A 22,674-nucleotide genomic window follows, 5' to 3' on the forward strand; every position below is an offset into this window, starting at 1 on the left:
CAAGTCCAGCCAGGTTCATTCAGGAAGTACCCAAATCTATATCAGCCTTCAATGATGTGCATGAGACCCAAAGACTATCATTAACATGGGCAAGGAAGGGCGCCTGGGTGGCTCAGTGGGTTGAGGCCTCTGCCTTTGGCTCAGGTCATGATCTCAGGGTCCTGGGATCAAGCCCCATGTTGGGCTCTCTGCTCGCGGGGAGCCTGCTTCCCCCCTCTCTCTGCCTGCCTCTCTGCCTGTGATTTCTGTCTCTCAAATAAATAAATAAAATCTTTAAAAAAAAAAAAAGAAAAAAAACACAGGCAAGGAAGAGAGATCAACCCTAGCTGGGGTACCGGAAAGAGGCAGAGAAAGAACGCTGTGGCACCTGATGAGGATATTAAGTTCTTCGCTTTCCAGCTGTAGACTGGCCTTCTCCTGGTTTAGCTGCAACTGAAGCTTTTGGTTCAGGTCAAGCAGGTTCTCATTCTTACTGTCATCCTGCAAAGACTAGGGACCCAGGGCAGAAGAAACTGAGAGGAGATCTCCCTTGTCCAGGAGAACACCCTCTCCTCAGACTGCCCCAGTAACTACCTTCATGATAGAATATATCTGCTTTTCCAGCTGCCGTATCTGGGCCACATGCTGCCGCACAGCCTCCTGCAAATGTAGTATGCTACTGCGCTGTTCCTCAGGATTGCTAGAGATCTCGAGCTGGAACCTGACCCGCTGCTTCTTCTCACTATGCTCCTGAAGCAGCGGAAAAGGAAATGAACAAGATTTTTTAACAGATATGTCTTGCAGTAAAGTGAAACAGAAAAAGTGACAAGGAATATGGATCTCTTCTAGAAAGCTTACCTGTATCTGTCAGCATTAGTAGCAAGTGTAAGGGGCAGGCCCATGCAGAAGTAGTAAAGATTTCATAGTAAGCCAGTCCCACAGGGTAGGGATGGAGGTGATAGTGGGGACTAGTTACTGATTTCAGAGGTATCAAAGTGACTGAGCAGAGAACTGACCAAGAAAAACAATCAAGTAAACAAGCTCTACAGTCTCTGGAACACTCAAGACCCTTCCTGGATAAGTGAAATTTTAACAGCTGCGACTGATTAACAAAGGATGTACCAATCACAAAGCCCTTTTTCAGTCTGAATCATGGCTTTTCTTACTGGACCCCAAATAAAGCACAAGGTCTATGGGTTCCTGTGAGGCTAACTGGCATTCTATAAAGGATCATGCTCACCTTCCGCTTAGGTTCTACGTGGAGCAGCAGGTTGTTGACAATGTCCAGGATCATGGCATACTGAGCCGGGTTGGTGGAGATTTCCAGCTCATGATGAATAAGGGTAAAGGTATCCACAGCCCCTACGTAATTGTTAGCAGCTAAGTAAGAAACTCAAGGTTCTCTCTAAATACCTACCCCATCTTTAAACCCATACTTGGAACCTGTTAACCCCATAGAAACAGCTTAGTGAGATGTTCATGGGTAGAAACATGTTTGCTTATTTTAGAATCAAACAATTCCCATTCATTCCAGTTCCCTCCAAGAGCACACTTCAGCCTCTTACAGCAGACCTTACATAATGCAGAGCAAAGTAATGTCCAGTGCACAGTGGGACTTCTAATAACATTACTGACTCAGAACCACGAAGGAAGCAACTACTTTCACAAGTACCGTAGTCCCCTTCTAAAAGCCTTTCAAGCCCTGAATACCTTCCTGTTTCTTTAGGAGATCTTCCTTTTCCTGGTTCTCATGGACCTCAGGTGGTTTAATCTGAGTTGCCAGCTCAGGATCAATGTCATGGCTGTAACTGATATAGTACATTCGGCAGCTACAGCGTGAAATGATCCGCTGGACTTGCTGGGCTTGCTGCGCTTCAGCTGGCTGGTTCCAATCTGGGAAGAAGTGGGAAAGAGATAAAAGACATTCTCAATAAAGGTACTGTAAGAGCTAGGAGTGATGTCTCTGGCTACATGTGATGTCTAGGGAACTCTATAGACACTTGCTTTCAACCTAGCCTAACACAAAATGGTCCCACCCCAGCATATGTTAATCTTGAGAGTATATACGAAAATGCGCCTCTCTTCCTAACCACATGATGGGGAATAAGGGAGCGCTGACCTGTGGTGGTGGTAACCATGCCTCCCACTGCCTGCCCGCTCTCCATCAGCTCCTGCACAGAATCCAGACTACGCTGCCGGTGCTCCTCGATATTCTTTACCTGAAGACAGAGATACAGGCACATTTAACTCCTGGCCAACTGGGTCACGGACCTCTAAGATGCAAGCAGTTATACTTACTATTCAGACTTCCACTGCCTAGAATAGCCTAAGGATCTCCCATGGTAGAAGACATACGTGACTCCCTCCTGGCCCAAACCACTCAAATTCCCCAAAGCCAAATGATTTACATGCACATTTGCCAAACCTGCAGGCCTGAGGCCAGAAAAGCAAGCTAGGTTAAAATTAAATCCTGTCCTACTTCACACCTATTAGGATAGCTACTATCAAAAAAAAAAAAAAAAAAAAAAAAAAAAAAAGAGAGAGAGAGAGAGAATATACCAAATGCTGGCAAGGGTGTGCTGAAATTGGATCCCTTGTGCACTGCTGGGGATGTGTCAAATGGTATAATGGTACTGTGGCAAATACTACATCAAGCACAATTTCTCAAAAAGTTAAGAACAGAATTACTCTATGATCCAGCAATTCTACTTCTGGATATATACACAAAAGAACTGAAAGCAGGGTCTTGAAGAGATTTGTATATGTTCATATGGCATTATTCACAATAGCTAAAATATGGAAGAAACCCAAATATCCATTGGTAGATGAATGGATAAGCAATATGTGGTGTATACACAAACACAAACACACACACACACACAAAATGGAATTCAGTCTTAAAAAGGAAGATGCTGGGGCACCTGGGTGGCTCAGTTGGTTAAGCGTCTGACTCTTGATTTTGGCTCAGGTCATAATCTCAGGGTTGTGAGATCAAGCCCCACACTGGGCTCTGCATTGTGCACAGAGCCTGCTCAAGATTCTCTGCCCTTCCCCCTACCTGCCTCTCTCTCTCTCTTTCCCACTTCCTTTCTCCCTCTCTTAAAAAAAAAAAAAAAAAGGAAGACGCTACAACACAGATAAACCTTGAAGAGATTCTAGAAAGTGAAATTAAGTCAGTTACAAAAAGACAAGTGCTATATGATTTCATTTATATGAGATACTTAAGAATAGTCAAAACTAGGGGCGCCTGGGTGGCTCAGTGGGTTAAGCCTCTGCCTTCAGCTCAGGTCATGATCCCAGGGTCCTGGGATCGAGCCCCGCATCGGGCTCTCTGCTCAGCAGGGAGCCTGCTTCCCCCTCTGTCTCTGCCTGCCTCTCTGCCTACTTGTGATCACTGTCTGTCAAATAAATAAATAAAAACTTAAAAAAAAAAAAAAAAGAATAGTCAAAACTAGATGCCTAGGTGGCTCAGTCATTAAGTGTCTGCCTTCAGCTCAGGTCATGATCCCAGCGACTAGGGATCGAGGACCCCTGAGCAGGGAGCCTGCTTCTCCCTCTTCCACTCCCCCTGCTGGTGTTCCCTCTCTCACTGTCTATATCAAATAAACAAATAAAATCTTAAAAAAACAAAACCAAAAATGAATAGTCAAAATTATAGAGACAGAAAGTACAATGGTGGTTGTTAAGGACTGAAAAGGGGAGGTGGGGAGTTATTGTTTAATGGGTACAATTTCAGTTTTACAAGATGAGGAGTCATGGAGATGGATAGTAGTGATTGTTGAATAACATGAATATATTTAATACCACCAAACCTTATACTTAAAAATGGTTAAAACAGTAAATTTTGTATATTTTACCAAAATTAAGAAAACAGGAAAAAATTCAAATCATGTTAAGCACAACAAATTTCATCAAAACCAATTACTTTCCCATCCACTTTGATATTCATGTGTTTGTATTCTTGCTGTTTTCTGTCTTCAGATGATCACTCTGACACTTGCTATGGGGTAGGGGAATGAATTCTTTTTTTTTTTAAAGATTTTATTTATTTATTTGATAGACAGAGATCACAAGTAGGCAGAGAGGTAGGCAGGCAGAGAGAGAGAAGGAAGCAGGCTCCCTGCTGAACTAAGTCTCTGCTAAGCTGAAGTCAAAATGAGTAACAGAATGAGTGATATGGATAGACCATAAGCAAATCTGCCAAGTCACAAAAAATTCATATGGGAAAGGCAAGATAAAAGTCCCCTGCCAACTCAGTAAAGGACACCATAAGCAAAACAAACAGGCAACCTATTGAATGGAAGAAGGTATTTGCAAATGATACATAAGGAACTCCTACAACTCAACACCAAAAAAACATTAATCCAATTTAAAAATGGGCAGAGGACCTGAGAAGATGTTTTTCCAAAAAAGACATACAGATGCCTAACAGAAACACGGAAAGATGTTCAACATCACTGATCATCAGGGTAATGCAAATCAAAACCACTTCACACCAAAATAGCTAGTATCAGGGTTTCTGGGTGGATCAGTCAGTTCAACGATCGACTCTTGGTTTCAGCTCAGGTCATGATTTCAGGGCTTCAGCTTGGCACTCAGCATGGAGTCTGCTCCAGATTCTCTCTCCCACTCTCTCTCCCTCTGCCCCTACCCCTGAATACCCATGCACAACAAGCACACTTTTCCCCTCTCTCAAATAAAATCTTTAAAAAAAAAAAGATTTTATTTATTTATTTGACAGATAGAAATCACAAGTAGGCAGAGATGCAAGCAGAGAAAGAGGAGGAAGCAGGCTCCCCACCAAGCAGAAAGCCCAGGACCCTGGGATCATGACCTGAGCCGAAGGCAGAGGCCTTAACCAACCCACTGAGCCACCCAGGCGCCCCAAATAAATAAAATCTAAAAAACAAAACAAAACAAAACAAAAAAAACCACCCACAAAGTCCCTCCCATCTAAGCCAAATACACATTTTATTCTAATGCTAATACCATAGCCTGACAGGGAATAAAGGGTTCACATGCAAAAGAAGGCATGCCTAAAAGCAGAGGCCCAGAAAATGCTAGAGAGATCTTACATAGCTCATCTTGCCCACCTCTGAGTAGTTAGAATCTTCTGTGCCTACCTCCTGAGACTACTGGTAAAGAGCACGGCTTGTCTGAACCACAGCTGTAATATGATACATTACATGACCTCTCATATTATCAACAACCTGACTCTTCCTTGGCTTGACATCTGATTAAATGATTACCTTGTATGTAATTACATCTGAGGTTGCTAGATTTGAGCCCAAAGGTTGTTGGAGTAAGAAGCGCCAGGCAGGGAAGAGGGATTAGCTTTTTCCCCATTGAGTATAATGGCAAATGAAGTTACCACACTGGTGCTTACCAGTGTGAAGTTACCACAGCTGGATGCATAAGTCGTTTGGGTGTACCATGCCCAGCACAACGTGACCACTTCACGCCTGTGCAAGAATACGGGCTAGGTACATCTTACCTTATAAACTATTAGATCTCTCAATAATTCTGATATTATATCTTAGAAATTATAATGCAAATTGTTTTACTAAGCTGAAAAGAAAACCTACAGCCTAGTCCCTGCCAACTGCTCATAAGTTCACCATCTAAGAAAACATTACCTTGACACACACACCACCCCTGACCTAACAACTTTTTAAAAATGGTAGGATTATTTTCCCTCTAAATGAAACTTTGTGTTTTTCAAAGCATTGTCTCACCGATCCTTTCAATAATCTTGTGAGAGGGAAGTATTAACTCAATTGTATAAATAACAATGACTCGCTCAAGGGCTCATGGCTACTATAATAGCAAAGGTGGCATTAGAACTCACATAACCTGACTGCTAGACAAGCAATCTTTCTATTCAAACCTTACTACTTTGCTGAAACAACCAATCAACCATCTTCATAAGAGAAATAAGAGAAAGGGCAGATAGAGAACTTACCTAAAGTTCTCAAACTTACTATTTTTTTGGTTGCCCACTGATTGTGTGCTTTATTAGCAGGGGTCAGCAATCTTCTCAAAAGTAAAAAAGTTCTTGGGGTGCCTGGGTGGCTCAGAGGGTTAAGCCTCTGCCTTCGGCTCAAGTCATGGTCTCAGGGTCCTGGGATAGAGCCCCACATTGGGCTCTCTGCTCTGCGGGGAGCATGCTTTCCCTCTCTGCCTGCCTCTCTACCTACTTGTGATCTCTCTGTCAAATAAATAAATAAAATCTTTTAAAAAAAAGAGAGAGAGAGGGACACCTGGGTGGCTCAGTGGGTTAAGCCACTGCCTTCAGCTCAGGTCATGATCCTAGGATCCTGGGATCGAGTCCCACATCGGGCTCCTTGCTCAGCGGGGAGTCTGCTTCTCTCTCTGCCTGCCACTCTGCCTACTTGTGCGTGCTCTCTCTCTCTCTCTGACAAATAAATAAAATCTTTAAAAAAAAAAAAAAAGAGAGAGAAGTAAAAAAGTTCCAACCTACTTTATTCTGGTGCTGGGAAATGAGATAAGAATTTCCTTTGCAATGAAAAAGAATACCAAGAGATTAAAAAAAAAAAAAAATCACTATGTGCTCACAGACCACAAATGAGAGACTACCTACAATTCCTACAATCAAGGTGTTACCAGCTTCGTTATTCTACTAAGCTGGAGCAACAGGTACTAGCAGGAATCTTGCAAATAGTCTGCTGGGAGGAGCCAAATATGGAAAACTAGGACTATAATGGGCCTTCCCAGTGCCACCAACTAACCTCTAACCAGAGCTGTCGGCCATCCTGCTCAGTGGGGCTGCTTTCAGTGGTGGCGAAGTACTGCATGCCATCCAGTAAGCAAGTCCAGGATGTCTTCTGCTTCAACGTGTCACCATACCAGGCTGGATGGTGTTGGCACTGCAGCAGCTGAGCTTTGGCAGCTGACACAATGACACAGCCTTCTGTCTCCGCTCCACGAAGAACCATCTATACCACAGACAGAAGCAGAATTACAGCACAAGAACCACCAGGGAAGGTGAGAAGGTTAGTGAAAGGATTGTACCAATGACTACAGCTGGACCTAATTCTGGTTTACTGAGTGAATGCTATGGTTTGAGATATGAAAGTTCGATTATCCTGGATACCTGCTGGAAGGAATATTTTTTTGGAACTCTGTCTGCCCATTCTTATTTGGTGGCGGGAGAAGATGAACGCATACTATGATCTAGCCCAAGGCTGAGGTGCTCTGGTAAAGAGAAGTTACCTGGCAGTTAACCAGCTCAATAAGGCAGTTTCGGTTATATATGTCATCCGTCTGGCAGGCAGCAATGCCACACAACTGGTCACTCACACCTGACTCCTCTTCTGTGAACACTACAAACCTATCTGTCTCTTCAATCAGCTTCTGCAACATGTAGGCACCTGCAGGGAAAAAGCAAGTGGGAAAAAAGTCATAATCTCAAAGGGATGGGGAACACATCTAGGGCCAAAATGATCTTCCTTCAATTTCTCTACAACACATTCTCCTATCTGCAACTTATCCACTCCACCCCTTCATCCTTGAGAGCAAAATAAGGGCTGTTATTTCATTTTCCCTTCAATTTAACAAAAGTAATAGATTCCCAAAAGAAACTTAGAAATACTATGTAAGTGGCAGCATTTTTTTCTCCTAGGTATATCAAACTCTGAATTATTCTAGGATCTTTTTTTTCTCATTTTGTTACTTGTATTTTTCACTTCATATTATCTTAAACGTTTGTTGACCACTCCTTTCCCCATGAAACCACTCCCTTGCCATTAGTGCCACTGTGTTCTCATACTTCTACTGCTTCCTCTGATTATGCCTCTAAATCCTTTTCTCCCAAGTTTTAGAAAATGAGTATCTCCTAAGGTCCATCCTTGGCATGTTCCCCTCTTCCTCTTTTCTTCTAATGAGTTTAACAGTGTGTTATGGTTAATAGCAGCCTCCAGAATCAGACTAGTCTGCCTGTATTTAAGATCCTATCTCTGCCAGTTTCTTGATTATGACCTTTGGCAGCTTGCTTTAACCTGGGCCTCAGTTTCCATGTCTGTAAAATAAGAGTAAGTATCTCATAAGGTTGTCGAGGGAATTTAATGCAACAACATATAGAAGTATTTTGCAGAGTACCTGCCACACAGTAGGCAACTATTATTACCTCCTTGGCCTTACCTCTTAGCTCATGCCGAAACTCCCAAAATCTTCATCTCTAGTACTAAGCTTTTAGATCTCATCTCCAGCTGTTAGACATTACCTAGATGTGTTCCTTGCGTTGCACATTTCATAGACACATTAACATTTCTATCTATCTCCCCATCTCCATTTTCACTGCCTCTACCATTACATGTTGTTGGGATGCCACAATAGTTTCCTTATCGGTCCCTCCACCTCCAGTTTTCCCCCCGAGTCCACCTCCACAGCACCCCAAGATTTATCTTCCTAAAAATTAAGTCTAATGATGACACATCCCTATTCAAAAGCCTTCAGTAGTTCACCACTGTCTGCTAAGTAAGGACCGAAAACTCCTTAGCCTTGTACGGAAGACCTTTGATGGTCTATGTGCAGCCTTCCTTTCCAGGATCTTCCCTCACCCCTCATCTTAGCTACTCTCTATGACAACCGAAACAGACTGTTTGCTCTCCTTTGAATGTATTGAGCTTTACCAATTCTACTCCTATTAGGATATGCCCTCTGCCTTGAATGACCTTTCTCCCCATTTGCACAAGTTCAAACCATATTAAGGCTTTGAAGTCCAGCTTACATGTTACTTCATCAATAAATCTTTCCCTGATTGCACTCCCTCCTTCACTCTAGTCAAGAACTCCCATATACTTTCACTTCTCACTTGTGACATAATCACTTTTCACCTTGTTCTAAACTTACCATGAACTGGCATTCCTCTGTACTTATCATTCCTTCTCCCTAAAATGCCCTTTCCTTTCTCCTTGCCTGTTGAAGTCTTACTCATCTTTCTTTTTTTTTTTTTAAAGAGTTTATTTATTTATTTGACAGAGATCACAAGTAGGCAGAGAGGCAGGCAGGGGTCGGAAGCAGGCTCTCTGCTGAGCAGGGAGCCCGACGCGGAGCTCAATCCCAGGACCCTGGGATCATGACCTGAGCCGAAGGCAGAGGCTTTAACCCACTAAGCCACCCAGGTGCCCCTCTTACTCATCTTTTAAGGCCCATCTCAACTATCTTTTCTGGGAAGCCTTTCTAGACTTCCCGATGCTGATTTAAATACTTTCTTCTTGAACATTCTTACAAAGCATTTTCATAATGAAATAATAATTTACATGCCTACCTACTAGTTTCTGAGCTTTCCCTCATCTTTATATCGCTAATGTCTAAGGTTATGTCTGGCGCATTATAAATCATCTATAAGCTAAGAAGAATCTATGAATGAGTGGTTGAGTGAATGAACAAATAATCTTAGCTCATCCATAAACTACTTGCTGTAGCAAATAGAATGTCTTTCATTTTATATCTCTTTTATATCTTTTATATCTCTCATGAACCCAGCACGGTGCTTTGTGCCTGTTAAGTACTCAATATTTGCTGACTGAACAAATTAATTCATCAAACCACAAAACAATTCTTTAATCCTTTCTTTCCCTTACTCATACTGTTTTGACCCATCACTCCTTCATGATCCTCTTCTCTTGGTCACAGGATCACACCCTTTAAATGCCCTTATTTCATTGCTATGTAAGACTAAGGTGGACTGGGTCACCTGCATGGCTCAGTGGGATAAGCGTCTGCCTTCAGCTCAGGTCATGATCCCAGGGTCCTGGGACTGAGTCCTGCTTCAGGCTCCCTGCTCAGCAGGGAACATACTTCTCCCTCCCCCTTTGCCCCTCCCCTCAGCTCCTGCACACTCTCTCTGTCAAATAAATAAATAAAATCTTCAAAAAAAAAAAAAAAAAAGAGGGGCGCCTGGGTGGCTCAGTGGGTTAAATCCTCTGCCTTCGGCTCAGATCATGATCTCAGGGTCCTTGGATCGAGTCCTGCGTCGGGCTCTCTGCTCAGCAGGGAGCCTGCTTCTCTCTCTCTCTCTCTCTCTCTGCCTGCCTCTCCATCTACTTGTGATCTCTCTCTGTCAAATAAATAAATAAAATCTTAAAAAAAAAAAAAAGAGAGGGGTGCCTGGGTGGCTCAGTGGGTTAAAGCCTCGGACTTCGGCTCAGTTCATGATCCCAGGGTCCTGGGATCGAGCCCCGCGTCGGGTTCTCTGCTCAGCAGGGAGCCTGCTTCCCCGTCTCTCTCTGCCTGCCTCTCTGCCTACTTGTGATCTCTGTTAAATAAATAAATAAATAAATCTTTAAAAAAGAGAGAGAGAGACTAAGGCGGCCTAATATGGAGAAACAATAGTTTTCATCTCTACATCTAGACGGAACCATCCATGATTTAGTCCTTCCCAATTCCTGTCCAATCCCATGGACATATTCTAACCCTAACCTGATGAAGTCTCATCTGCCCAGCTTACCTCCTGATGACCCCTTCTCAGGCTGTCCACTAAAGCTGGGAGTGTTGACAGGAGGTGGGGCTGGGGCACTGGTCAGAACACTCTGCTTTGGCTTTTTAGCAGGCATCTGGGGTTCAATCTTTAACCCCTTCAGGGCCTCAGTAGAGAGGTTACGTTTGAGTACTGCTGCCTTTTTATAGCCATCATATAAGCCAAAGGCAATGTCCCGATTGGTGGTTGTCCACGAAGCCCGTAAATCTACCAAGTGCAGCTGGTGTGTGTGAAAGGCAGGATCCCCAACCTGAGCAGAGAGCTCCTAAGAAACAAGAACCACAAGATAGCATGGAAATTCCCACAATTTCTCCCGTACCACAGATATAGAGATAAGAAAACAAACTTGTTGCATAAGCAATCTATTTGGGTGCCTGGCTCAGTTGGTTAAGCATCTGCTTTCGGCTCAGGTCATGAGCCCAGGATCCTGGGATCAAGTCCCACGTCGGGGGTGGGCGAGGCCCCGCTCAGTGGAAGTCTGCCTCTCCCTCTGCTCCTCCCCCTGCTCATGCTCTCACTCATTCTCTCTCATATAAATAAATAAAATCTTTAACCAAAAAAAAAATTTCTCTCTCCCTCTCCTTCTGCCCCCCGCCACCTAAAAAGAAAAAAAAAATCTGTTCTAGGAGAGATAAGACAACCCTAGAGAAAGAAAAACTAAGTGGTCTTAATGTGTGCATTAGACTACACTCAGACTATATCCACTATATTTATATGGTTCAGAAAATGTCAACATATGATCACCTGTCTCAGTCAGTAGAGCATGTGACTCTTGATCTCAGGGTTGTGAATTCAAGCCCCAGCTTGGGCATGGAGACTACTTAATTAAAAACCAGAAGAAAAAAAAATTTCAACATAAAATCTTTCCTTAATTAGGGGGCAAAAAATCCCACCAAATAAGGTCCTAGGAAAAAAGTTTTAATGTTGGGCGCCTGGGTGGGTCAGTGGGTTAAAGCCTCTGCCTTCGGCTCAGGTCATGATCCCAGGGTCCTGGGATCGAGCCCCGCATCGGGCTCTCTGCTCTGCAGGGAGCCTGCTTCCTCCTCTCTCTCTCTGCCTGCCTCTCTGCTTACTTGTGATCTCTGTCTGTCAAATAAATAAATAAAATCTTTAAAAAAAAAAAAAAAGTTTTAATGTTTCCTGAAGTGCAAGAGACTATCTTTAGAAGGAGAGGGAGAAAAGGAATTTTCAAAAAGAGGGACACTGATACAGCTGATAGTGAATTCATTATATAATAATGATATATATTCCTGGAATGTAGTTAGAAACATTACCTGGACCTTTGCCTGAAATCCACTGCCATGGACTGAATTGTTGCCCCAACCAAACTTCATATGTTGAGACCATAATCCCCAGTATGATAATATTTGGAGATGTGGCCTTTAGGAGGTAATTAGGTTTAAATGTCATGAGGGTGGGGCCTTATGATGGGATCAGTGTGCCCTTATAAGAAGAGACACCAACGAGGATGCTCCCTTTCTCTTTTCCTGCCTTGTGAGGACACAGCAAAGGCAACTGTCTATGAGCCAGGAAAGAGTGCCAAAGGTGCCAAAGACTATGCTTGGCACCCTGATCTTAGACCTCCAGCCCCCAAAACTGTGAGAAATATATTTTTGTTGTTTAAGCCACACAGTCTTCGGTATTTTGTTATGGCCGCCCAAATAAACCAAGACACGTACAGATACAATAAGGTCGTAAGGAGACTGAGTCACGCGGTACCTCTTCAGCTGTGCGATTGCTGTGCCGCTGGTAGGTGAGGGAGGACAGGCTCAGTAGGTGGGTCTTTGTCACCAAAGGATCAAGGCAGTGATCAGCATTCTCTTCAGTGGGCGAAGCCATCAGGTGAACAGTCACCTGACTTAGGTCACTAACCATCTGGGTCACACTCCAGTCAGAGATGAGGCGCCGCATCACTGTGCCCGCTGAGACAAGGAGCCATAGAGAGCCCATGCAGACCGATGCAGAAGGGCAGTGTGGGACAGAAAGCAGGAAGAGGAACGAGAAGGGCGAAGAGGGCAAGGACTACGAGAAAGGAAGGCAGTCTTTGAACCTACCTTGAGGTATAAGCCGCTGAGTTCCCCTAGTGAAGACATGGCCCTGACTGCACTCAATCTGGATGCCCCGTTGCTGGGCAAATGAGGCCCAATAATGCACCTGACAAGCAGAGAGCATAACGCTGAACAAAGAATGGTATCTGAGAGATGATGAAGATAAGGAAAAAATGAGAAAACTAGGGAAGGGGAACAGAACTGAAGATGTCAGAGCCTGACCTGCAGCTGGGGAAAAAGTGCAGTATAGGAAAGCTGCTTGTAGTGCTGGCCAAGTTTCTTCTTGCTCGGTTTCAGGTTATTGAAGAGCTTTCCCCGACAGATAGGCCTTGTGACACTAGTCCAAGTTGCCCAGAAGTTCTGCATCCAGCGCAGGGTACTACTATATAACAGAATCCGGGGCTGGGATATTGCTGTAAAAGACAAGATAGATATCTCCTACCTGTGATTAAAACAGAGATGAACCTAAATCCATCCCTAGCTTCAGCTTTTAGAAATTTAAAAACCCAAGCAGCATTCAGCCTCAAGTCAATATCCCCAATACCCTTTCCTTTTAAAGATCTAAGGTTTGGGGGCGCCTGGGTGGCACAGATGGTTAGGCCTCTGCCTTTGGCTCAAGTCATGATCTCCAGGTCCTGGGATAGAGCCCTGCATCTGGATCCCTGCTCAGTGGGGAGTCTGCTTCTCCCTCTCTGCTTGTACTCTCTCTCTCCCAAATAAATAAAATCTTTAAAAAAAAAAAAAATCTAAGCTTTGTCTTCACCAACTCTTTCTCAAAAAAAGGTCCTAATCCAAATCCTCCCTTGCTTTCCCTATCCCTGCCCCAAAGGGTCCTTTGTGTTTAAGCCCATCCTCCCAACTCTTCCTCCCACTGCCCCAGACCCAAGCCTCACTCCCACTGTGCCGGGTCAGATCCATCTTGATGGAGAGATTGAGGTTCTCAGAGCGGAATGCCCGGTAGGAGTCATGGAGTTGGCCCAAGGGCACCTCAGGCAGAAACTCTGGGGCCCGCAGAGTGACACTGTGGTGATCATGGGGGTTCCCATGGCATAGCCACTGCAGGTCCAGTGTCATGCAGAGGTCAGGCAGGTGAAGGAAGCAGCAGTCATCATACCTGTCTCACAACAGAGTCCCAGCTCTCAGTGCCCTGATCACTTGCAATCCCCTGGCTCTTCCCCTCTCCCTCCAACCTGAATCCCTCCTCCTGTTGAGGCCCCACCCATCACTCCACTCACTTAGAAGCTGTTCTCACGTTGACATCCAAGTCACCCTTGAACACAAATTGACCAGGTTTCCAATGAAAAGACAGGTGGCTCCACTCCCAGTGCATATTTTCTGTTGTGTTGTATGGGTCCTGTAACCACCCCCAACAACTCAGTGAGATCTGGATAAGAGTATCTCCCAATCTCCCAAATAAATACCATTGGGTCTCCCCCTTCCATGTGCTATACAAGCCCCAATCATAGCATCCTAGTAAGAAAACAACTCCGGAACCCCTCACCTCAGTAGCCAGTTGGTGCAGATTTGCCTGTTCAATGTCCATGTGCCAGTCCCCATGGAACAGAAGACGGCTCTTGTCCCACCAGGGCAAGGGTGGGCTGGGGTCAGCTGAGGGCTTGGTCAAGAGGTCCACAGACTGGCTAATCAGTGTCCAGGCTGGATCCCAGCACGGGCCCCATACCACTGTGTACTGAAAGATTTCCGCTGGGATAGAGGAGCAAAGGGTACAGCTTATTACGCTACTTCTTTCTTCACTCCAGAAGGCCTCAGCTCATCTCCCATCCCAGCCATCACAACGTCCCTCAGCCACACCAACTGCCCTCCTCTACTCACAGTGGAAGTCGTGGTAGAACTTGAGTGGGGGCATGTTCCTCTCTACTGCCACATTACCCCATGGAAGCCCCAAGTGCAAGATTTGACGCCGCCGGGAGCAAGGCTGACCACTCTGCTCGGTGCCCACAAGTCGACCCATCAGCCGCCAGTCACGTATCTCAAACAGGTACCGGGGATAATCTCTTATCCGAACTGTTATTACAGGGAGGATATACGCTGGCTATTCAGAGGACTGTCTCAACATTCTTGAGCATTTTCTCCCCTGCTACTACTTTTACCCATCTATTTAACAAGGTCAACTGAGAGAACAATAGCTGGCAGTTGGCAGGAAAGCTGGAAAACGGCGTGGAGACACGAGCAGGTGGTGAGGAGAATAACACCGAGATCCAAGAGGCACACTAACCCTGAAGATGACTGTGTTAGTTGTCCTTCGTGTTAGCCAAGCAGTTTCAGGGTGAAATTCAGGAACCAAGAAATGAAGAGGAGCCCACCCATCCCACTCCACCCATCGAAAAACCACCACAGTTCCCAATATAACTGAGTTCCTCTGCAGTCACTCAGAGAGCTTTCTGGAGCTCTGAGGGCGAACACTACACTCTATTTACAAATGAGGAAGTGTTACTTACCCAAAAATGTCTTAACACTGCACTTGAGCATACGACACCACTGAATGACAAGATCTATCCCCTCAGCAGGGAAAGGGCTGCCTGGATCAAGCTCTTGAACTTGCTCTATCACACGCTCAGGCCCATGGAAGGAGGCATCTGCCAGAGCTACCAGCTCTAGCCCTGACAGGCTCCAAGTGAGCAGAGCCCGGCGCATAGGTGTGTTGCCATAGAGACGACGGGAGCGCTGAATGTAGATTTCAATGTTTTTATGTTCCAAAGAGGCATAGAGCTCCTCAATTTTACGGGCTGGCAGTAACTCCCCATGTTGCTTCCGAAGGGCAGCCACCTTGGCATCCAGCAACTGCAGCCTTTTGGCACTCTCCTTACTTTCATCTTTCATTAGTTCATAGTTATCACGAAGTTTCACCTCAAAAACGTCATCCAGGAAAACCCATGAGAAGTGATGAACCTTCAAGAGTAGATCAGGTGGGAGTGGGGCAGGGCTTGGAGAAGCCGGAGCATGAGTTCCTCCATGCAGCCCTTTCAGCCATTTCTGTACGCCCACAGCCTCATCCAGAGTTCGAGAGAAATCATACTGATAAGGAAACTCCACTGAGACTGAGCCCAGGGAAAGAAGCCACACACGGTTCCGGAGGGTCTGCAGCACGGGGAAAGGATTCCGGTGGAGGATCATCTCCTCCAGTTCGGGCAGCAGCTGTACCTCCACCTCCTTGAAGTTGAAGATGCTATTGCCATCAAAGCCAGCAGCCAGCTCTGGGCAGTAAGCCTGCAGCGAACCCCCATGCCGGCTCAGCGACACACTCTCCGCAGCCAGGGTAATGAACTTGTCCTCAGCTACAAAGGCTGTCAGCTTAGCTGTGCTCACCTCTAGTGTCAGGTTTAGTAGCCGCTTTGGGGGAGATGGCTCAGGGAGAAGGCCTTCTGGTTCAGACGCAGTCTCTGGGATCTCTAGTGCAAGGAGTGGCACAGACTCGGGAAACAGAGTGGCTCTCAGTAGGTCTCGGCAATGCAGGGTAGCCAGGACGTGCTGGTATAGGTACATGTGATCTGGAGGGCTCCAAAGTAAGGTGAGCCCTGTACCACACTGAACCTTCAGGGAGCAAGAGAAAAGGATCTGTCAATTACAAGATCCCAAAATAGGAAAGATGGATGAGATTATTATACATGCACACCTGGGTCCAGAACCATCTCCACTCAGGACCATTTCCTGAGCAACTGCATCAATTACACCCTTGCCTTGTTCTCCTTAGCATGAATATATGGAGCTAACAGTTCTTACTTACACACTCTTGAGTTCCCAACTGGATTCTAGACTGTTGATTCTTCAAGATCTACCACAGAATATACAGTATATACAGCACATACTTAATAAGTCATTTGACTTTTTGTTTCTCTGAGTTATCTTTCTATAATAGCCATACCCTATATAATAACCATTTTTTTTTAAAGATTTTATTTATTTATTTGTCAGAGAGAGAGAGAGAGAGAGAGCGAGCACAGGCAGAAAGAGTGGCAGGCAGAGGCAGAGGGAGAAGCAGGATCCCCACAGAACAAGGAGCCCGATGTGGGACTCGATCCCAGGACGCTGGGATCATGACCTGAGCCGAAGGCAGCGGCTTAACCAACTGAGCCACCCAGGCGTCCCTAATAACCATTTTTTTAAAGATTTTATTTATTTGACAGAGATCACAAGTAGGCAGAGAGAGAGGGGGAAGCAGGCTCCCTGCCAAGCAGAGACCCCAATGCAGGGCTGAATCCCAGGACCCTGAGATCATGACCCAAGCCGAAGGCAGAGGCCCAACCCACTGAGCCACCCAGGCACCCCAGTAATAACCATTTTAATAATCACTTTGAAAGTTTTTTTTTTAATTTTTAAATTTTTTAATAAACATATAATGTATTATTAGCCCCAGGGGTACAGGTCTGTGAATCACCAGGTTTACACACTTCACAGCACTCACCATAGCACATACCCTCCCCAATGTCCATACACTTTGAAAGTTTCATGCAGGGCACCTGGGTACCTCAGTCAGTCAAGCATCTGCTTTTGGCTGAGGTCATGATCCCAGAGTCCTGGGATCGAGTCCCGCATTGAGCTCCCTGCCCAGCAGGGAGTCTACTTCTCCCTCTGCCCCTCACCCCACTCGTGCTCTCTCCCCCACTCTTTACCTTAAATAAGTAAATAAAATCTTTAAAAAAAAAAAAACTGGGCGCCTGGGTGGCTCAGTGGGTTAAGCCGCTGCCTTCGGCTCAGGTCATGATCTCAGGGTCCTGGGATCGAGTCCCGCATCGGGCTCTCTGCTCGGCGAGAAGCCTGCTTCCCTCTCTCTCTCTCTGCCTGCCTCTCCGTCTACTTGTGATCTCTCTCTGTCAAATAAATAAATAAAAAATCTTTAAAAAAAAAAAAACTGTTTCATGCAATGATTGCATCTTGACTTTTTTTTTTTTTAAGATTTTATTTATTTATTTGACAGACAGAGATCACAAGTGGGCAGAGAGGCAGGCAGAGAGAGAGAGAGGGAAGCAGGCTTCTCGCCGAGCAGAGAGCCCGATGCGGGGCTCGATCCCAGGACCCTGGGATCATGACCTGAGCCGAAGGCAGCGGCTTAACCCACTGAGCCACCCAGGTGCCCCAATTTTTTTTTTTTTAAAGATTTTATTTATTGGGGCACCGGGATGGCTCAGTGGCTTAAAGCCTCTGCCTTCGGCTCAGGTCATGATCCCAGGGTCCTGGGATCGAGCCCCGATCGGGCTCTCTGTGCAGCAGGGAGCCTGCTTCCCCCTCTCTTTCTGCCTGCCTCTCTGCCTACTTATGATCTCCGCCTGTCAAATAAATAAACGAAATCTTTAAAAAAAATTTTAAAAAAGAGATTTTATTTATTGGGGCGCCTGGTGGCTCAGTGGGTTAAGCCCTGCCTTCAGCTCAGGTCATGGTCCCAGGGTCCTGGGATCCAGCCCCGCATTGGACTCTCTGCTCAGGAGGGAGCCTGCTCCCCCCCCACGACCTTCCTCTCTGCCCACCTGTGATCTCTGTCAAATAAATAAATAAAATTTTTTAAAAAAAGATTTTATTTATTCATTTTAGGGGGAGAGAGTGTGTGTGCGAATGGGGAGGGGCAGAGGGAGAGGGATAAAGTATCTGAAGATTTCACACTGAGTGCAGAGCCTGACATGGGGCTCGACCTCACAACCATGAGATCACAACCTGAGCGGAAACCAAGAGTTGGACACTCAACCAACAGAGCCACCCAGGCGCCCCTTAATTTAATTCTTAAAAAATATAAAAAAGACTGACCACACAAGTCAATACAGCAAATGACTTATATGTGAAAGTATGCTTCAAAGAAAGGAGTCCTTGTAAGTTTGAAAAACAAAATCCATTCTGAATAGTTAAGCAGAGAAAATTTAAAATCCAGAACAGAAAAATGCCTTTGAATTCCAGCCTTGAAAAGGCAACTTCTTCCAAAGGAAGCTGAAGTCTGACAGTTGGAAAGATACCCCACTCCCTTCCTAAGAGGGTTCCATATTCACCTGATACCCTGAGGAGAAAGGTCTTGGAAAGCCTCTTAGAACTTGCCACTGCCTTCATCTTCCGATCCCTTTTGACCTAAAAACTCTATTTTTAGGTAATCTCTAAACCCAACATGGGGCTCGAATTTACAACCCTAACATCAAGAGTCGCACACTCTACCCACTGAGCCAGCCAGGCGCCCCTCCCTTCCAGCCTTTTAACAAGCTGAGGGCTTCAGTGAAATAACACCACATCATGAGCTTTTAAAAAAAAAAAAAAAAAAAAAACCCTCTTATTTTTCAGAGATATGCACTGAAATATTTACAGTTGAAATTATATGTCCTGGTATATGTCTGCTTCAAAACAATCCAGGAGCGGGTAGCAGGGTGACTGGTGGGTACAGAGCTGAAACAAGCTGGTCCTAAGTGGTAATTCCTGAAGCTGGGTATGGATACATACAAGGTCATATATTCTCTCTAGTTCTGTGTGTGTTTTATGTTCCATAATAAAGAGTTTAAAATGTACAGAATAAGCCAGGACAAAAAGGATAATGCAAGATGTCATATTTCTCACAGATGAATTTCACAACAGACTCAAAAGACTGGGAGGGGCGCCTGGGAGGCTCAGTGGGTTAAGCCTCTGCCTTCGGCTCAGGTCATGGTCTCAGGATCCTGGGATTGAGACCCGCATCAGGCTCTCTGTTCAGAGGGGAGCCTGCTTCCCCCTCTTCTCTCCGCCTGCCTCTCTGCCTATTTGTGATCTCTGTCAAATAAAAAAATAAAATATTTTTTTTAAAAAAAGAAGAAAAAAAACTGGGAAATGCTCTTCAGCCTAGAGAAAAACCAACCTGACTCCACCTCCCCAGAGAAGCATTACCTCCAGAGAGCGGATGCTGCTGTGATAGGTGATGGAGAGCATGGAGAGGCTGAGCACGGGAGTGGGGATGTCAGGAGCCTTGCAGCAGGGCTGCATCTTCTCTGTGACTGACTTCACCAGGGCCAGCACAAGTCCCTGGACACCCACAGTGGAGGTTTCAGCGCTTCCCAGGACAGTCAGCGTGTCTAGTCGGATCTCTGAAGCACCTAACATCCAGAAACCACGTTAGCATTGGTTCTCAGCTCTCAAATGGCAACTTCAGCCTTCACCCTTTCTTACTCATTCTCTTCACGCTAGTTTTCTGTATTCCCTATACCTCCCTAAGTTCATTCCTCATATTTCAGGGCAATTTTTCCTCTCCTATCTTACCCTACCTAAATCTGGTAGCAAAGCCAAAGAAGCTCCCTAACTCCTACAAAGTGCCCAGAGATGTATTACTCTCTAGAACCAAACACATAAGGAAATAAAAAACTACACAAGTCTCAATTTCTTGATCAACTATCAAAGCTTTTTTTTTTAATAAATCTTGCTTAATACTTAATACCTTCTATTAGCCTGTAAGAAATATCAAGAAACCCAAGTTATATAAGACCTTCTAGCATCTCATGCCTTTAATTTAGAAAAAGTCCAAATAATCACCTTCATTAAATGAGAAGGACCAGACTGAACCAGTATAATCTGCTTAGGTTACAAACTACCCACTTAACTGTAGACTCCCTGTCCCACTTACCAACCAGGGCAGAAAGGGTGAACAAGTTCATGTCCTCCACCTTCAAATCCACCTTCCACAGTAATGACACAGATTCCCCAAATGAAGATTCTCTAGAGGCAGCTGACTTCCCAGATTGTGTGTCCATCAAGGATAAAATGCGAGAGAGACACTGTGCACAGGTATCTGATGCTTCTACCTGCAGTCCACGGATGGTACAATCAAGAAACAGGGTATCTGACTGGGTGCTAGACAGGCCCAAAGGCTGGTTATAGCTACCCTAGAAAAGAAGAGAGAGCGAACCCCATTAGAAGCATGCAGAACACACAGTTCTATAACACCCTGATGCGTCATCTTCTGCCAAAAAGGTGCTCTGTGCTCTAAAACATGGCAGGGAAAGGAAACTATGGGCCGCTGTTCACCAAAGTCCCCACCTACCTGTAGTGTGAAGGAGTCCAGGACAAGTGCCTCACCCCAAACATGCATATTGGGTGGGTGGGGTGCCCGCTGAATGTGGGAGTCACTGCCCACCCGCCAGCAGAGATGGTCCACAGTTAACACACCCCGCTGATGGATACTCTGTGGCCTCAGGTGCTGGTAATCTGAACAAAGAAGGTAGGAGAGAGTTCTATGGAGCCACTGTAGCCATCAATTAGGCCTAGCTTCACGAATGGACAGATTCTTGTTCTTTTTCTATCCCAGAGTCTTACCTAGAGAGATGGAATTGAATCCCAAGGCAAAGGGTGGTGTATCACCAAGCTGAACGGAAACGTTGACATTGGAGATGGAGGTGCTAAAGATGATGGGAGCCAGGATTTGGGGGAAGGTTCTGCATAGAGACGAGACATCATTGTTTGATAAAGAAAGAACTGGAGCTTCCTATTATGGAACAGATAGCTGAAGCTCTCAAAAGTCAGGGTGAGTTTTGTTGTGATTCTCAGGATGGAATGCAACTAGAAAATAAGACCAAACTCCTAAATTTGTTATTCCCAATGGTAAACTGTGGGGATGCAAGAAAGATTATTAGGTTGAACCATATGAGACTGCCATTTCAGAGATCAAATATAACTGTAAATATAAACATCAGTATATCACATGATTCTACCTAATACAACCAAGGAGCACTGCTTCCAAGCCATCTTTTTTTTTAATTTATTTATTTTTTATTTTTATTTTTTAAAGATTTTATTTATTTGACAGAGAAAGATCACAAGTAGGCAGAGAGGCAGGCAGAGAGAGAGAGAAGCAGGCTCCCCGCTAAGCAAAGAGCCCGATGCAGGGCTCGATCCCAGGACCCTGAGATCATGATAAGCCAAAGGCAGCAGCTTAACCCACTGAGCCACCCAGGTGCCCCTATCTCTTTTTTTTTTAGAGATTTTGTTTATTTATTTGACAGAGACCACAAGTAGGCAGAGAGGCAGGCGGGGGCGGGGGTGGGGGGGAGGAAGCAGGCTCCCTGCTGAGCAGAAAGCCTGATGTGGGTCTCGATCCAGGACCCTGAGATCATGACCTGAGCCAAAGGCAGAGGCTTAAACCACTGAGCCACCCAGGTACCCCAAGTCATCTTATTTTTAAAGATTTTATTTATTTGTCAAAAAAGGAGAGAGATCGCACGTGCATAAGCAGGTAGAGCAGCAGGCAGAGGGAGAAGCAGGTTCCCCACTGAGCAGGGAGCCCGATGTGGAACTTGATCGCAGGACCCTGAGATTATGACTTGAGCAGAAGGCAGACACTTAACCAACTGAGCCAACCAGGTGGCCCCTGCTTCCAGGCCATTAATCTTAAGTTCTCTATGCAACACAATGCAGAGAGAGATGACATTGCTGACAGAATATACCACCTTATAATTTAAGGCAGACAAGATTGTGGATCATTTAAATTCAGTGCAAAAAAATAAATAAATAAAATAAAAAATTAAAAATAAAAATAAATAAATTCAGTGCAACAATTGTTTATTTTGTATAACAAGGCACTGTGCTGAGCACTGAAGAAATAAAAACAAAAAGGACTTCATCCTACTGTCAAAGAATCTAGTTTAATGGGGAAGGAATATAAAATAGAAATGCTATTGGGGCACCTGGGTGGCTCAGTAAGTAAAGCATCCAACTCTTGATTTCAGCCCAGGTCATGGTTTCAGGGTGATGGAATCAAGCCCCTCCCTCTTCTTCTGCCCCTCCCCCCACAGCTCCCATGCTTGCTCTCTCTCTCTCTCAAAAAATAAAAATAAATAAAATAGAAATGCTATTGAACTCATCAAAATACATATTTAACACAATAGGCCACTTTAGATCAAAAGAATCTGAGAATCCACCTGATAAGATGGTGGCTAAAAAAAGATTACACCGACCTTTTCTTTCTTTGCTTAAAAAGAGATGAACTAGACTCTTGGGTCTCCAGGGCCAGCATGTGCAGCCAGTGAGAGAATTCCTGATGCCGGTAATGAATAATACAAGTATTCAAAACCAGGGAGGCTGAGAGGTCAATGGTGGTCACCTGGAAATAACACCAGAACTGTTGGCTTGGGTTTTATCTCAGTAGCTTACAAGGCAATGATACAGAGAGAGAGCACAGAAAGGAAGGATTCTTGG

The 22,674-nt window shown here is 45.0% G+C and overlaps 1 protein-coding gene across 8 annotated transcripts in view; it reads right to left on the reverse strand.

Moving 5' to 3' along the window:
- BLTP2 (bridge-like lipid transfer protein family member 2) overlaps positions 1–22,674 on the reverse strand; it is a 36,677-nt gene that overhangs the window by 9,107 nt on the left and 4,896 nt on the right. For all 8 annotated transcript variants that reach the window (XM_047706776.1, XM_047706775.1, XM_047706778.1 and 5 more), the window contains 21 exons: positions 22,434–22,579; positions 20,797–20,915; positions 20,525–20,688; positions 20,108–20,366; positions 19,378–19,583; positions 14,988–16,080; positions 14,362–14,553; positions 14,030–14,232; positions 13,764–13,882; positions 13,422–13,642; positions 12,751–12,941; positions 12,535–12,634; positions 12,200–12,402; positions 10,451–10,745; positions 7,213–7,370; positions 6,729–6,935; positions 2,099–2,198; positions 1,690–1,872; positions 1,220–1,341; positions 574–729; positions 368–489 (listed from right to left, as the gene is read on the reverse strand). In XM_047706776.1, the coding sequence (XP_047562732.1) occupies positions 368–489; positions 574–729; positions 1,220–1,341; positions 1,690–1,872; positions 2,099–2,198; positions 6,729–6,935; positions 7,213–7,370; positions 10,451–10,745; positions 12,200–12,402; positions 12,535–12,634; positions 12,751–12,941; positions 13,422–13,642; positions 13,764–13,882; positions 14,030–14,232; positions 14,362–14,553; positions 14,988–16,080; positions 19,378–19,583; positions 20,108–20,366; positions 20,525–20,688; positions 20,797–20,915; positions 22,434–22,579 (4,559 nt within the window). The remainder of the gene's footprint in view (positions 1–367; positions 490–573; positions 730–1,219; positions 1,342–1,689; positions 1,873–2,098; positions 2,199–6,728; positions 6,936–7,212; positions 7,371–10,450; positions 10,746–12,199; positions 12,403–12,534; positions 12,635–12,750; positions 12,942–13,421; positions 13,643–13,763; positions 13,883–14,029; positions 14,233–14,361; positions 14,554–14,987; positions 16,081–19,377; positions 19,584–20,107; positions 20,367–20,524; positions 20,689–20,796; positions 20,916–22,433; positions 22,580–22,674) is intronic.

The sequence above is a fragment of the Lutra lutra genome, chromosome 16 (assembly GCF_902655055.1).
Source record: "Lutra lutra chromosome 16, mLutLut1.2, whole genome shotgun sequence".
NCBI lineage: Eukaryota > Metazoa > Chordata > Mammalia > Carnivora > Mustelidae > Lutra > Lutra lutra.